The following is a 16637-nucleotide window of genomic DNA, read 5'->3' as shown; positions in this document are numbered from 1 at the left end:
ATTGTTATATGTAAATATTGTTTTTTTTCCTAATGTAATTTTAAGTCCATTTATATTTATACCAAGCTTAGTTTTCAACCTCCAAACTAGATTTCAGCGATTAATAGGCGGTTTTGACAAGTTTAGATTTCAACTTCAGATCAATTTTCAACCTTCAATTTTGATACTATTAGCTGACGTGTCAAAACCGTCCATGCAAGCGCCACGTGGGATGAAAAGCAGGACAAAACTATTGTGTAGTGGGGGTTATGCTTTGTCCGACGATTTCGATAGTTAGGGAGTGTCCGGTGTCTGTGTTTTTTAGTATAGTTTACTGTGGAAAGTTGAACTATTGTGTTTTTTTTTTTGCGAACATAACTATCGTGGTAGTTTGAGAAAAGGATTTTAGCCTTTTGCATTATGATATGGTCGTGGAGTTGAGAGTAGATTTTTTTTTTGTTTTGTTTTTGAAATGGAGAGAGAAGGGTTATTTACAAGGTGCGGGACGGGCGATGACGAGACGAGCTAGCTAGCGCATCATTTCATAGCCAGCTCCAAATCCAAAAGGAAAAGGCCAGACGTAGGTATGGATGGATGAAGAAGACCTGGAGGATGGCCAACATGCATGGCCAGCTCCACCTCCACTCCACCTGCCGTCATCTATCTGTGCCTCCAATCCAATATCTGAAAAAGGATAGAATGTACGATAGAAAGAAAGCACCTGAATCCATCGGGGATTTTTCTTGTCGTGGTTTTCAGTCACGGCATTGACATCGATCAGATCAGGGGTACGGTACGGTTACCTAACTGTACCGTGACAGTGCGTGTGATGAGATGGCTCGATTAGCGACTACTGGAGGTTCGTATATTGCCTTATTATAATCTAGGTATATCTTTTTATATGTGTGTGCTATATTATTATATATAATATAATCCATGATGAAACTAACTCTCTCTGGGTCAAGTCAACCACAACCATGCATTCAGAGCTGATGCGAGGAACTAATAATCTCAGCTGGGTCAATTATCATATCGAACGAATATACATATCTTATCATTATCATCACACAAGGACAGATCCGATCCGATGCATGCATGTAGGAATATTTGTCAACCGTAGCAGCAATAGCATGCATGCCAAAATGGCAATAATATATATACTCCTGGTAAGTAGTATATGATTTCTTTGTTTTGACTAGCCAGGTCGTTGCTGTCCATGTAATATATAGCTAGCCCTTTTGACCCATTTCCTATATAAGAGTACTCCTCCGTCCTCGTCCTTAGTGCGCCACCGGCACCCATGGATGATGATGATGCATCCTCGATTCCTCATGATGCATGATGGCCACCACCACCAACAACAACAACCACAGCAGTGGCCTGCCCTGCGAATGCAATATCAATGGATGGAGATGCCCACCCACCGAATCAATCCATCCAGCATACTCAGTGGAAAATACACCATCGGTCCCTTAACCTAGTACTATTATGTTCACAATCTTGGTAATATATGTAATTGTGTCGCTCGACGACCTGAGGTCCGAATCAACCCTAAGTTTATGCTGATTTGATTTGAACCTCAAGCGGCGCATCAATTCTTGAAGATTTCAAAGAACATAACATATATTGATGACACGAATACCTAAAATAGGGCACGAAAGTGGATGACAAGCGAATGCTCCCTCCGTTCTAAAACATACTATCCCAGTTCCAGTTGTGCCGCTAAATCAGGCAAGAGTTTGCTGTGCAATTCTACTAGTGGACTAATAATAAGCAAAAAGAAGTCAACAGTGACCCCGACGGAATCAGAGCAGGTCGCTCCAGGACCAAGCGCTGACCTGAGTGAGGACGAGGGCTGAGGACCATCACAAAAACAGAAACTTTCGCCTTTGCGTGGGCAGTACCCAAAGGGGATACTATCCCAGTTCCACTTGTGCTGCTACAACCAAAGTCTCTGGTCTGACGACACGCCTGCACCTGCACCTGCACTCAGTCTGAGTAGCATGCACCTGCACCTCTTCCATCCTTCTTCCTTCAATTCAAAAGTTGCTTTCCGAAGCCCAGCCCTTCTTTTCCAAAGCCAATCTCAGCTCCTGATCACATGAATCAGAGAGTATATATCATCGAGGCACCATCTCATCAACTAGCAGGGACCCGGTATGTATTCGACCCACAGAACTAAATCACACAAACGGTACCAGATAGAAGCAGACATACCTTTACTCTCTTCTTATTGGCATTGAAGTCGATAAATCCTGATCGAGACGCCGACCTATACTGAACGAGTGGTTTGTTGCCAGGAGGGAACCAGAACTCCACATCATCTACAAACTGCACCATGGAGAAATGATAAAAAGAAACTATCAAATAGCCATGAGATTTGCGCACATCTAACAACCTATATTAGCTTACAAAAAGGGAAACCAACAAGGTGCTACCCGCCTACCCCAAATATAGGGCTCTCATATTCAACTCGGATGTAATCATCTGTTTTATCTACAACGCGAGGAGTGAAGTTGTCTGGCTTTGTCTTCGTGACCTGGTTACAACCAAATATAAGATAATGCTGCAGAAAACATATAGTTCCAAGGCAGTACCGGTACAATGCTTTTACGTGTGCCACCGTGCATATATTTACTTACGACTTCAATTAGTTCCTTCATGGCCTCCTCTTTGGTTATGGGTTTACCCCTCCGGCCATCCTTGGGGTTGTAGTTCCTGGACAAAAATAATGTTAAGATACTCTGCAACACAATATGACTGCACCTCTGACAGTTGTTACGACACCCATGCTTCATTTCTCCTTTTTTTCAAGGAGGCAAGGAACACTAGCTGACCAATGTAAATGCATTAGGTGCCGCAAAAATTCAAAGGAACATCTGGAACTAAGCCTTCCTTTTTTTTGGAAGAGAAAACAGCCCAAAGGGCTCATGAAGTCATGATAGCTGTTTCCTTGCTACACTAGCAGGAACAAGGTGCGAGTTGTTGTGATTGGAGATCAGATACATGGAGTGAGTTGTAGCATACTCCTGTTTTCGATGCCAGCTTTTAGTGCATGCAGTATATAACAGAGAGTAAAGTAAAGAAGCAGAGAAGGGAACTCACGACAGTAATGGGCTTACCATGGGGGAGCATAGTGATTCGAATCACTTATTTCCTCTGATGTCGAAACACAGTTATTGGTTGCAGGGCACAGAGCAAGGGATGGAGGACTCTTCTGAACACCAAGGTAGCTTGGTTTGGTGCCACTGGAGCCAAGAGGGGTGAAGGGAAACATAAGCACTTGTCAGAGAAGAGAAGAGTAGAGGAAAACAACAAATATTCATCATCTGCATTTGCATTGCATTCCTGATTCCTCTAGGTGAGATGAAGACATGATGGCAGGTGAGACGAAGATGCATACAACAGTGGCCAAGTCCCAAAATCATAGAACTAGTTCATTGCATTGACTTGTGTTGTGGGTTCCAAATTAATGCTCCTCCTGGCTCTACCATGAAATGAAGTGAACCATGGTGGGTGTGGAGTCTGTTTCTAAAAGAGGGTCAAAACAGTTTAACTGGATCGAGGTGTGACTAGGGTTTCAGGAATGCAATGGAATGGAATCAAAATTAGCAGAGGAATTTAATATGCATCGGTAGGCAGGGTGGTCACCACACACACCACAGGTAGAATAGAATAGAACCATAACAGTTGAAGTGACAACACGGGTCATGACATGACTGAAGGAAAAGAAACGAGCAGGGTACCTGAAGTGGAAGATGGCAGCGAGCGTGGCGAGCTCACTGCTCCTGAGCACAAAGTCTCTTGTTTGGAGGAACCAAGCAAGAAAGAGGCAAACAGTCAGGTCAGTCACCATATTATAAACTAGAACGAGGTCACAGTTCTGATAAATACATGTAATGGTAGAAGATAGCAAAGGTTGATGAAATTAAGCATACAACGGTACTTCTGACAAAATTACCATTGGATCGATCTCATCCTAGATCTCAATAAAAAAAAAGGGCAGACCCAGTGCCGGAGGCTCCCACATGAGTGGGGTCTGGGGAAGGGATAAACCGAGACAAGCCTTTCCCCCGCAAAATCTGCGGAGAGGCTGCTTCGAACCCACGACCTGGTGACTCAGTGAGACAGCTCTCACCACTGCACCAGGCCTGCCCTTCATCCTAGATCTCAATATGCAATAAAAAAGAGGTCAAGTAACTATTTTGAAACATCCTTGCGTTAACTGAATCGCCTAACTCTGAACTGATCATACTACACAACACTCATAGGTCTTGAGTTCCAGCCCCCTTTGGTCAGTATTCAAGCACCAGCCTGCACTTCTTGCTAGTTCTTTGCACTTCCACTCCCTGTATGCGCAATTACTGAGTGCTGTTCAAACAATTAGGAATAGGATGACATATCAAACAAACATTTCTATTTCAGTCCTATCATCATCTAGGCTCCTCGATCTCATGTTGCTCCGAGGTAGCCGGTCCAACCGGTGCAAAAATCATAATGCCCTTATCAGTGTAAAGTAGCCCCAAATTTTTATACATCCTTATCGGGAGTGCAGTCAATCATTGGACATATTGTATGTCATTCCAACCACTGCATTGCCAGTGCCCTTGGGCACCTTGCGCCTTTTGAGGATCTTGCGCACAAAGGCCATGTCATCCCATCTATTCGCAGAGCCATACAAGTTTGACAGGAGGATGTATCGGCTGCCATGGCGAGGCTCCAGTTCAATGAGCTTCTTGGCAACCTCCTCACCAAGCTCCACCTCACCATGCATCTTGCAGGCGCTAGCTAGTGCGCCCCATAAGCCAGGGTGAGGTTCCACAGGCATGCTCTTGATGAAAAACATCGCCTCCCTGACACGACCAGAGCGTCCGATCAAATCAACCATAAGACCGTAATGTTGTTGGACTGGTTGTATCCCGAAGTCCTCGATCATACTGTCAAACAACCGTCGGCCCTCATTCACAAGGCCAGAGTGGGAGCAAGCGCTCAGCAACCCGATGAAAGTTATGTCATTCGGTTGAATACCAGCCATCTGCATCTTCCACAAGAGCGACAAGGCTTGTCTCTCGCCGCCATTCATCGCAAGCCCAGCGATCATGGCGTTCCAGGAGTAGACGTTCCTCAAGGGCATCGCAGCGAACACCCTGACGGCACTGCAGATACCCCCACATTTCCCGTACATGTCGATGATGGCGGAGGCGAGGATGACGCTCATGGCCCCCTGCAGCTCCTGCTCGGCGTACGCGTGCACCCACGCGCCGTGCTCCAGTGACCGCAGCTGCGCGCACGCCGAGACCACACTAACCAGCGCGGGCTCGTTGGGCACGGCGCCGCCGCGGACCATGTCAGCGAACACCCTCAGCGCCTCCCCGCAGCGTCCCGACAGCACGAGCCCAGTGAGCATAGAGCTCCACGTGGCGGCGTTCCTTTCAGGCATCGCGTCGAACAGTTCCCGCGCCTCGGACAGCATCCCGGCGCTGGCGTACGCGCCCAGCATCGCGTTCCAGGAAACGACGTTCCGCTCGGGCATCGCGTCGAAGAAGCGCCTCGCCTGCTCCAGATTGGTGGCGTTTGCGTGGCCGGTGACCATGGTGGTCCAGGTGACTACGTCGGCGACGTCGTCGGAGACCTCCGCGAAGAGGCGGTCGGCGGAGGCGACGTCGGAGGCGGCGAAGTAGGAGGAGACGGCGGCGTTGGCGACGTAGACGTCGCGGGCGTGGCCGAGCCTGAGGGCGAGCGAGCGGAAGAGGGCGGTGAGCGGGTTGCGGGTGGTGGTGGTGGGGACGACGGCGCGGGCGCAGGAGTGGAGGGAGAAGGAGAGGGAGATGTGGTCGGGTCGGAGGCGGTGGAGCAGCATGAGGCGGAGGATGAGCGCGCAGGCGGAGGGGGAGGGGGCGTCGCGGAGGAGGGAGTTGGCGGAGGCGCGAGAGGAGAGGTGGCCGGAGGTGAGGAGGACGGCGTGGGCGCCGCGGAAGCTTGCTGGTGCGGCAGTGGCCACGGCGGCGATCCAGGAGGAGGGCCCGGCGTTAAGGATGCCTCTCCCCATGGTTTCCGCGCGGGCGGTGGCGGCGACGGAGCGCCGCCGCACGCGGGCGCCGTCGGCCGGCTGGAGGGGAGATAGAGAGGGTTTGTTTTCTTTGGTGGAGAAACGGTCGGTGGGGTGAAGCAGGGCTGTTGATTTCGCATCGGATGGCCAAAATAAAATTTCTATTGCTGACGTGGCCAGGAAGAGCCGGGGCTCTCTTGAGTAGAAAAGAATAAAATAAAATGTGGAGGGCTAGGTTACCAATGCGATGCGAGGGCGTAGATTTGGAAATGGATTGTCCAGTACAGTACCTTCGGCCGACTCTTGTGTGGCCCCTGCTCTTGCTCTTGGTGTCCGGCGGCGCGGATGAAGAGGCGGCGGCGGCGGCCGGCTTGGGCTTGGGCTTGGGCTTGGCCACCGTCACCGTCACCGCCCCCGCTGCCGGTGCCGGGAGGCAGCAGGACACCAGGTGCGTGACCATCTGGTTCTGCCCGAGCTTGCCTTGCCTGGACCTGGAGAGGAGGGAGGAGGAGGAGGAGGACAGCACGGACGGACGAATGGATGGAATCGCTCGCATCGTGGAATATGGGCCAAATCAAATCAAATCAAATGGTGGGTGGGTACTGTGTTGTGCCGGCCCATATGTTTGTTACTAGGCCGGTTCCACAAGGGAGAGTCGCCATTCCACAACATCTTGTCTGTTTACCATTTGATTCATGGCTAATCCCATCACATACAGGTCATAGGTACTGATGATCTATACTGATTATTATTCATTACAAGAAATTGCGGCGTTATTATTATTGTTGTTGAGCACAACAAACAATAATGGGTGCCTTGGTGGACCGAGAGCTCCTAGTCCTAGCACAGATTTCTAGTGCTCAAATTTTGGAATTCCAAATTTTGCTGGACAATGGGCACAACATCCGACCTCCGTCGTCATGGACATCACTAGATAATCAGCCTGTTTTTTTGTTGTTGCTATAACTCTGTTATGTTTCTCCTTGGTAGTCAGGGTATCATTGCTGAAACCATTAGCATCCATGCCACACAAGTTTGTGCCCAAGTTTCTGATAACCCAAGGTGAAAGTGTTAAGTGTAGGAGGGCTAGCAGCAGAGCAGGCCATAGAGTTCCTCTCCTTTCAGGTATCATTTTTGAATGCTTTACTTTGATTTTTTTTTAAAAAAAAATTATTCTCAAACTCCTCCTCACATCAGTGTCTACCACCACGTTCTGTCTTTTCCTCCTACTGATAGGAGCGGAATCAGCAGAAGATGATGTGGCTGGAAATTTCTGCACCAGGTGTTTTTTTAAAAAAAAAACTGCATCAGGTGTTGCATTTGCAGGTCCAGCAGCATTCTTTTTTATTTGAAAAGGGATCTGACTCATGGAGCAAGATGGAAAAGGAAATCCACCTGTGGAAGCTGTGTCGGACTCGGGAGTGATGAAATCGGCCGGCCCATTGCATTTGTAGAGGGACATTGACAACCGTTTTTGTTGGCCAAAAAGCGTGTCCAGAGTCTAATAGTGATGTCTGATGCTCCCTTTGCTGCCTCAGGTCCACCATGACTACCAAAAACTGGATCTGAGATTGATGTAGTTTGGGAATGGGAATAGTCTTGCTGCTCCAATTTGTAGATTACCAGCCTGTCGGGTCGGGATGGGGTGGGGGGGGGGGGGGGGGGGGGGGGGTGATCGGCCAGGTCTCCATCTTCAGGGGCTAAAACCAACTGATTCTGCAGAGCCATGGGCGTCTGAGGCAGCAAGGCTGATGTGTCCATGATCATGAACTTGCTAGATTTGGCACAGGTGAGCATCCACTTCCATCTGCTTCTCATCTTCTACCACATGTACGGTAAATTGTCTGGTGCTACATTCAGGTCTACAAGTGCATCAGGGGCTGCTGCATCTGGCAGATCATTTTCCCATGGTCCCCAGGGACCAAGATTGGGCGGGTGCAGCTGTTCGTTACTATTTCCTACGGAGTACACTGCAGTACATGATTCTGGTTGTCACCATGGAAATCAGGTACATTTTCAGATATAAGCAGTTAGGAAGGCAGCCATCTTAGGAATGCTCAGCGTCCTACTACGCAAGGGGCTGCTGTCAGCACTGGTTTGTTACCTGCCGTTAATCCCTAAAATTAAAGGCTTTAATTTTGTTTTTGTTGCTTCGACTGCACAACACAATTCAGTATATATGTTTACACCAATGCTGACAGCCAGCACAGGATGTTCTATATATATAAAGCGGTGGCGATCGATGAGCTACCTATACTAGCAAGCCTCCGACTCCGCCGGCGCCTTGTTCGGCGGCGGCTCAACACGAGCGGTGTTGCCGGCACCGGCAGCCCCGGCCCGTGTCTGCGCCTTGTCTGCCTCGGCCGCCCAGTCCATGCACACGATGACCGTCACTAGCACCGCCAGGCTGACGGCGGCGCCCACCAGGAAGCCGGCCAGGAGTCCTTCCAGCCCCAGGCGGGCCTTGAAGCCGAGCGCCACACCCACCGGCAGCGCCACCACGTAGAAGCCGCCCACGACGGCGTACATGCCCAGCAGCGGGCGCGCCGTGCCCCGCACGATGCCGCCGCAGACGTTGAGTGGGAAGTTGACCACCTCCAGAAGCGCCATCACCTTCATGGCCCGCCCCACGCCGTCCCGCACCTCCGGGCTGCGGGTGTATATGCGCGCCCACGGCCTGCGCGCCGCCAGCATGAGCAGGCCGCCGGCAACGCCCGCCGCCAAGCCGCCCGCGATGGACACCCTTGCGGCGCGGCGCGCCAGGGCGGCGTCCCCGGCGCCCAGCTCGTTGGAGACGCGCACCGACGCGCTGACGGACAGCGACAGCATGGCCGCGAACAGCAGGTAGTCGAAGTTGAGCGTGACGGCGACCACGCCCACCATGCGGCGCGCGTCGGGGAGGCGCCCCGTGAGGAGCACCAGGATCTCGTAGGACCACCACTCGAGGCAGGTGTTGAGGCAGCAGGGGACGGCCAGACGGAGGAGCAGCAGCCAGTCGCCCGCCGTTGCTGGCTTCGTCTGCTGCTGCTGCTGCGGCTTGGTTGGCCGGCGGAGCTCGTGGGCTAGCACGTAGGCGGCGATCATGAGCGCCAGGGCGAGGTCGCTGAGCCAGACGGCGGCGGCCACGCCCTGGACGCCCATCCTGGCGGAGAGCGACACGGTGAGCGGGATGTGGAGCGCCAGCGCCAGCGCGGCGGCGAACAACGTGGGCAGCGTCACCTCCTGCGCGCTGAGGTAGGCCTTGAGCGGGTTGAGCACGGAGGTGACGGCGAGGTCCGGGAGGAGGCAGAGCACGTAGGTCCTGGCCGTGTCCGCGATGTCGGGCTGCTGGCCGAACCGCAGCAGGACGGCGTCGACGCGCGTCCAGAGGAGCGCGATGGGTACGGAGGCGGCGAGGAGCATGAGCGTGGCCCTGAGCAGCGTCCCGCGCAGTAGGGCGACGTTGCCGGCGCCGTGCGCCTGGCCGCAGATGGGCTCCATAGCGCCGCAGAGGCCGCTGAGGACGGCGAAGCCGGTGACGTTGGCGAAGCTGTAGCCGAGCGTGCCGGCGGCCAGCTGGAGGTCGCCGAGGCGGCCCAGGAAGGCCGTGGTGACGGCCTGCTTGGCGAACCAGGTGAGGTTCATGCCGACGAGCGGGAGCGCGATGCCGCGCTGGGCGCGCACCTCGGCCGCAACAGCGGCGAGGCCATGCTGCTGCTGCTTCGGTGTTGCTGCTGGTGGCGGTGGTGTCGTCATGGCTGGCCGGCGTCCTGAGGAGCGAGGAGTGAGGATCGATGACGAAGCGAAGCAAATGTGTGTTTTCTGTGCGTGAGCAGATGGAGTTTGTTGGAGGTTACACGATACTTATGGTGCATGCTGCCACGCCATGGACATGGATCGTAACGGCCAACAACGGTTCGGTTCGGTTCTATCTGCAAGGCAACCAGACACACACACATGCTACTACCATCTTCTGCTTTCTGCATGCTAGAGATGGATGGAATGGATTACAGCTACATGAATGGTAGCATATACATGGTCACGCTCGTTGACACTAGTGTCACGTACGTGGCATGCGTTGGGTACACATGGGATGGCTAGTTTTATGGATTGACACGAACAACTAGGCAGGCATCCAGTGTGTGTTGCGTGCAGTACATGCAGCCACCTGCGCGCGGAAACCTGTACGTATGGTGTTTTTCTGACGTGGATGGCACCACACACACACATGTACACCAAATTTAAAGAGACGTACGTAGTGATCGATAAAGATTAGGTTTGGCGTCAACTTAATGAATGAATACACCCAATGAAATCTCGATTGTAGCTGCCGTAGCTTAATTGGTGTGCTGTTATTCATTCCAATCCTGCATGCATGATGATTGCTGGTTCAGAGTGGAGGATGACCAAGATTACACAGCCGATTGATTCATCCATCATATATATTTGCTAAGATCTTATAGGTCTTAGTGCATGCGGTGCTTGACACTACCACCTACCTACCTACCTACAATCACAAAAGGAGGATCTTGCATGGAATGGAATGTACTAGTAGTAACATCAACATATATATACCTCAATCAGCTGGGAGCTGATCATGAGCTATAGCTCCTCCAGTTATGGTTTGTTATTCCTAGCTGCTACAAGTTTATCCAGAGCATCAGATTCTTTCACAAGTAAACAACGTCGACAAATATATATATGTGCGTGTTCATTTCAGTCTAGCTAGCTCCTCGATCAGAGTATGATGAGTATATAAACTTATATATGCTGTGTGAGTGACGGAGACGATAGATGATTCAACACACGAGGACATATAACGAAAGTGACTAGTGACTCCTGGTTCGTCAGTAGTGCAGCACAAATTAAACAACGACAGCAGATTGAGATTAAAATGGAAACAATATAGCTCCTAGCTAGAAGTGCAACAAAACTCTGAATTATTGTATATATGCAACCTGCTTGTTTCTTTTGGTGAAAATCGAATGAACGTTCAGAAAAAGTAGTATTATCCAGAGTTGAAATAAAAGTGCGCAGGTAGGTAGCTAGCTAGCGTGAAGTGTGATTCCATGATTTCCATCCTCCATGTCCTTGGATTATTGGAGGAAGGCCTCACCATCACTCTCCACTACTCTCACAAAGATGGATCGATCCATGTCCATTATTTATTTCTGTATTATTAGACAGACGGACGACGGACGACGGACAAGCTAGCGCATGGAGTATATTGCATTGCTTTGCTTTGCTTCCAAAAAAACCACTCGAGCGAGCTACATGATGCATACACGTACGCCGTGCTGCTGCCTTTCTTTATCCGCTTTATTTCATCCTTTCTCTCATGCATCTTTCTCTAGCTCGTACGTTTACTTCTGTCCGTGCATTCACATATATCGAGCTTATTGGTATGCTTCTTTTGATTCCGTGGACGAAGGTATTGTCATCCCGTGTCATCCGTGACAAAGGATAATAATTTGCTAAATATAGGGGCTGGAACAGAGATGAGAGCTGTAGCTTTTATGGTCTAAAAGAGACAGTTAAACATCTCTTTTTTGAGTGTCGTTTGGCTACATTCTTGTGGAAAACTTTATTCATCATGTTTAACATCCAATCACCCAAAAAATAATTTACACTTGTTTGGTTAGTGGATTATGAGTTTTATTCCTAGTTTGAGAAGATCATAGTGGGGTTAGCAGCTATGTACTGAGTTTTGTGATTGAAGAGAAATGATATGGTGTTCAATAAGAAAAGTACTAATTCCTTTGTGCAGGTACTGAATCAGACAGTCGTCACAATTATCTAAACAGGAAGAGAGAACGAGAGTCTGAAGAGTGGATCGATGTAAGCAGTTGGAAGTGATGGTGCTATAAGTCTTTGGAAGATTGGGTTGGGATTATCAGAAGAGTTTAGAGAACTAGATGTGGTGTTTTTCTCTCTGGTAGAGTGTTCTGTGTGTGTTCTATGATCTAATGTGGACCGTGAGCTCTAATTTGAGACGCGAGGCCGTAATACTTTTCGTTCCTTAATCTAAAAGAATCCATGCCAACCAAGAAATTAAATAAAATCATCCCAAATATAAATGTATAATTTGATCGACATATAGTATATATATATATAATATTTTCTACTCCTAAGGATAGCTACTTTTATGTGTATATCTTAAAAATTATGGTATATATGGTCCGACGAAACGTATGTGTATGAAGTGTGTCTCTAGGTGAGAGAACAATAATAAGCCAGGAAACTAGCTAGTAACACGGCACACACACTTTGTCTATGGCTACACACAAGCTTCAACAAAGCCCGTCTCCAATGAAACGGCCATTGCTAGCTTTAAGACTTAAGGAGTATTTGGGACTGCTCCACGAACTCTGCTTTATAGACTTCACCATGGATTAGCTTCACAAAAAGCTTGGAGTTTGTGAAGCATCTCCTTAAGTGCTCTCACAACTCCATCCTTTTTCCTGGAGCAGAGTTGTGTAGAGGGGTGAAGCTGTTTGGCTAAAAAACATGGAGCAGAACTGAAAAACATATAGTATAGTCCCAAACACCTCCTTAATCAGATGAGAGATAGTATAGTAAATACATAGATGTGTTTACCTGCCATTTTTGTGCCGTGCCGGTCAAAGCACAGCCTAAAATGCGGATCAAGCCATGCTGCAACCCATCATCGTACCAAGATCCTAGGCATAGCACGACCCTCAAGTTTTGTGTCGTGCCAGCATGATCCAAATTATTTCGTGTCGTGCCGTGTTTTGGGAGAAAACCATGCTACAGCCCACCTCCGATGGCACGTCCTAAGTCCTAGCTCTAGACAGTATTAGATAGCGCACATGCTTGGCGCCATCAAACTCTTCTCATTATCTTATCTACGTATTTCAGTGGTTTTGCGAGATATACATACATATATAGGCAGGCTAAACATGCATAGTTATTATACGGTGCTTACAACACACAGGTAGCCAATGATCTAATTTCCGCACACAAATTAGAAAAGAAACGAGATTTCTTTCAAAAAAGAAAGAAAGAAACGAGACGCCTCTGCTTACTTATTGTCCGCAGACTCAAAAATTTATCTATGTGCGAGATGATGGTACTATATGTTTCAGCGAAACGAACAAGGCCATGGTTTTGCTAGGAAAGAAGGACAAGTGGAAAACCTATCTAGCAATAAAGTTAATGGCAACTTTATTTTATAAATTGATTAGGGGGGGTCGGAAAGAAACTAAAAAGGAGGACCGGAGTTACATCATTCTTTGTCTTTCATTCTTTCTATCTGTTGTGTTGTGGCATCCAACATCAACAGCACTCCAAAAGCTAGCATAGCAGCGTTCCAGCTATTTAAAGCAGCTTGCGGAGATGGATCGGCTGGCCAGGAATCTCCGCACCACAGCATGCGCTTCGATCCATTGCGTCTGTGTTATCTGAATCTTTCGTTTAATTCGCACTGCATGCATGATCTGAGTCGAATCGAATCGAATCGAATCATATATGTGGTTGTGCTGTGCGAACGCAGAACGCCGCCCAAGTCAATTTCACTTGGTGTGATTTTGCATGCTGTTGAAAATTAATAAAGCATCTACTTACAAAAGAACGCCCAAGTCAGTTTCACTTTTGTAAGTCAATGTTTCTATAAAATGGACCTAAATTCCCGCAGCAACACGCGGGGAATTCGTCTAGTTCTCATTATTCTAAACATTTGTTACTTATTCATAAAAAAACATCTCTAATGAGCCAACACAATTCAAATTGAAAAGGCGGTTAATTACCTCAAAAAAACAGGGTTCCTAGATCTAGAAGCAAACTAAAGGGGTATGATATGAAATATCTCTAGTGAGAGCTTGCGTCGCTAAAGGAAATTTTATGTTCCGAGACTGTGCTAACTAAGAATCTGTCTAGCCTTTCAAATGTCGGCGTCTCCAGAGAATTGGCCTGTGTAAAATGACGACCAAAGAGTTCTAATTCTCTCAAATCGAGACTCCAATGCAAGCATTAAAAAGAAAAGGCCACCTATCGTTGTACCTATCATTATTCTTTTCAAAGGGCTACCTTATTATAATATTAAAGTCACCGCCTAGGAGAGTTGGTTTATCGTCTGGGCTACAAATTTGAACCATCTCTGTAACGAAAGCTTCTTTGAACCCATATTGTACTGCAATCAGATCCCGTTGAAAGCCATCGTCCTTGTTTCTAACATCGAATTTGACATGAAAGTCTCCTATACAGTGATATTTTTTATATCAAAAGATTGAAGATCAACCTCTAGTTGAAGTCCAATGCCAAAAGAAGTCCCTACCACCACAAAAATGGTTTAAATCCGAAATGGTAAAATCATCTCTGCGTGTTTCTAAAATAGCTAGGCTGCCTGGCTGGGGGGGAAAAAAAGCCCAAAGAACATGAAAGTGTAATGGGCCTCCTGGAGGCTTGGGCCAGCTAGACGAAAGTGTAATGGGCGGCGGTATCTGGAGGTAGGGCTCATTTGGTTGCTAGCTGTTCGGTCGATGCCAAGCCTGCTCTGCTTTCATTCCTACTAGAATTGAACCAAACAAAATGAACATTGAATTGTAGTTTAGTGAAAACTAGAAAACCTTAGGCGCTGGAGCCTGTATCAGAGTGGAATCTATGAATCATCGGGCCTCGGACGTGGATAGATTGCCAACCGTGGTGCAAAGAGACACCACAGTCCAGCTTAATGTTCTCAAATATTTGCAGCTGAAGGGATGTTAAAGGTACTGCTATTATAGTAAGAAATGAATCAAATATTTATAGCTGAAGGGATGTTAAAAGTAATGCTATTATAGTAAGAAATAATTTACGAGATGACAGGGAATGGAAAACTAAAAACTATCACAAGTTCTTTATAGATGTTGGTAAGTTCGATCACCATGATACTTTAGATTTCAATATCAAGTCCATGAGCTCATTTCTTCGTACAAGATATATGGAGTTAACAAGTGATGACAAGAGTTCAAGTTTTTTTTTTTTTTTAGATCGACGGGAGTTCAAGTGGAAAATTTTTAACCTCTATAATAAGCCCACAAGCAACTATCCTTACAAGTAAAAGAAAAAATATTGAAAGAAGTGATACCCATCTAGAAAGAAAAAGGTGACATCTAGTTTGTAAATGTGATAACGAGCAACAATGCAGTGATTGGTCCCCAACCCATGAATCACAAATAACTGAAGCAAGAAAGCAGATCAATCGAGCATTGACTCCAAAGAAGATACTGCCTTCTTGTTCCTTTCTAGCACTTCTAATTCAACTCTTTATCTAACTTTCAATGCAGTGATAGGTTTAAGAATAGCACGCTACAAATACTTGTGCTAAGAAATTTATGCAGATATGCATTCAGGAAAAAAATTCAAGTCATGTCATATTGCTACTATCAGTTGGAACTGAGAAAAAAGATCATTGCCCATGGTTGACAAATCTAATAACAGTGATATCATTTATGCCTTAAGGTAATCGAAACTTTACATCAGAACAGGCGTATAAATAATTAATTAGCTACGAATGCATATAACTGGACAGAATCTCTATATACCTCAAAGCTAGAGATCTGCATCACAAACCCTTCCACCAGTTTGTAGAGTGGGAGGCCATCAGCCACATCAGGGCATCCTTCCAGCCGAACCCACTCAAAGTCCTGCCTCATGGCATGCTGCAATGCATCAAAATGCTCCTCATTCCTCACCAGGAAATGCAGCCCCTTTGGCAGTCCCGAGATACACAAATGGTGAGGAAATACAGAGAACGGCAGAGCACTCTTGATACACTGATATGATACCCTGCACGCACTTTGCTGCCCTTGCCGCTCACCTGATCCAACCTCCCGGGAGACAGTGTATCAGCATCTGATAGAACGTGTCCCTCTCCATCACATGCACATCCATGTCCGCCGCCGTTCCTGGCATCCTTAAAATTCTCAATGCCAAGCCAACCGATGTAGTTTAGATCATTATCTTCACAAGTGAGGCTATCCTGCGGAGCATTGTGTTTATTGAGAATCGACGAACGGGATGGCCATTTCATCTAACACCATGGGGGCGTCCCTTGAGCAGTTGGTATTCAAGCTTTCTTCAGTGCTGCCTGCTGCGCCGCCCCACACCACTCCACGGGCTGCAGTGCTGCTATGTCCTTGTGGGCGCGGCGGTGTGGAAGGTGCGAGATGGCGCGGGCGACAGAGTACGTCGAGGGCGTGGGCCGACGGGCGAGGTGGCCAAGCGCCGCAGGCAGGGTCAAGAGCACACTGTTGATGAGCAAGCGGTACTGCAATGCCGTCGGCAAGGAGGCCATCAAGCCCACACCGCCCACACTGAGGACGCAGTGGCGTCGGTCTTCCCGCTACAGTCGCATTCCGGGCGGCACTGGCCGAGATGTGGCCAGTTGGTGGCGTAGGAGGCGGAGGGTGGACGTTGGTGGGCTGCGAGCGACGCGGTAGGTAAAGGGCGGAGACCGGCACCTTTCGCGATGCTCTTGGAGATGTGGCGTCCTCGGCTCGTCGCGACGACTCGCCGGTGTGCGGCGCTCGAGCTTGTGGTGCGCGGTAGTGATTCGGGAAGAGACCTCCATGCCTGTTCGCTGAAGGCTCGAGGACGACGGCCAGATGGAAACTTCACCTAGGATCCGACG

The 16637-nt window shown here is 48.4% G+C and overlaps 3 protein-coding genes and 1 long non-coding RNA gene across 4 annotated transcripts; 1 reads left to right on the top strand and 3 right to left on the bottom strand.

Moving 5' to 3' along the window:
- Positions 1–1436: 1436 nt before the first annotated feature.
- LOC136517277 (uncharacterized) lies at positions 1437–6717 on the bottom strand. Its single transcript, XM_066510814.1, has 7 exons — positions 6319–6717; positions 3726–3782; positions 3102–3227; positions 2622–2697; positions 2426–2518; positions 2197–2310; positions 1437–2072 (listed from the first exon to the last, which is right to left on the bottom strand). Exons 1-7 carry the CDS (start codon positions 6582–6584, stop codon positions 2019–2021), a joined length of 786 nt encoding a protein of 261 aa, XP_066366911.1. The 5' UTR covers positions 6585–6717; the 3' UTR covers positions 1437–2018.
- Positions 3838–6301, bottom strand: LOC136517276 (pentatricopeptide repeat-containing protein At4g18840-like). Its single transcript, XM_066510813.1, has one exon. It carries the CDS (start codon positions 6026–6028, stop codon positions 4535–4537), a length of 1494 nt encoding a protein of 497 aa, XP_066366910.1. The 5' UTR covers positions 6029–6301; the 3' UTR covers positions 3838–4534.
- A 985-nt stretch (positions 6718–7702) lies between the features above and the next one.
- On the top strand, positions 7703–11947 carry LOC136518015 (uncharacterized). Its single transcript, XR_010774420.1, has 3 exons — positions 7703–7817; positions 7889–8036; positions 11775–11947. It is a non-coding gene; the product is annotated as an uncharacterized lncRNA (long non-coding RNA).
- Positions 8152–10010, bottom strand: LOC136518013 (protein DETOXIFICATION 56-like). Its single transcript, XM_066511665.1, has one exon. The coding sequence runs from the start codon at positions 9761–9763 to the stop codon at positions 8285–8287; it is 1479 nt and encodes a 492-aa protein (XP_066367762.1). The 5' UTR covers positions 9764–10010; the 3' UTR covers positions 8152–8284.
- Positions 11948–16637: the final 4690 nt, after the last annotated feature.

The sequence above is a fragment of the Miscanthus floridulus genome, chromosome 17 (assembly GCF_019320115.1).
Source record: "Miscanthus floridulus cultivar M001 chromosome 17, ASM1932011v1, whole genome shotgun sequence".
NCBI lineage: Eukaryota > Viridiplantae > Streptophyta > Magnoliopsida > Poales > Poaceae > Miscanthus > Miscanthus floridulus.
Note: the sequence above shows the minus strand (reverse complement) of the source record. Positions and strands in the feature narration are given on the sequence as shown.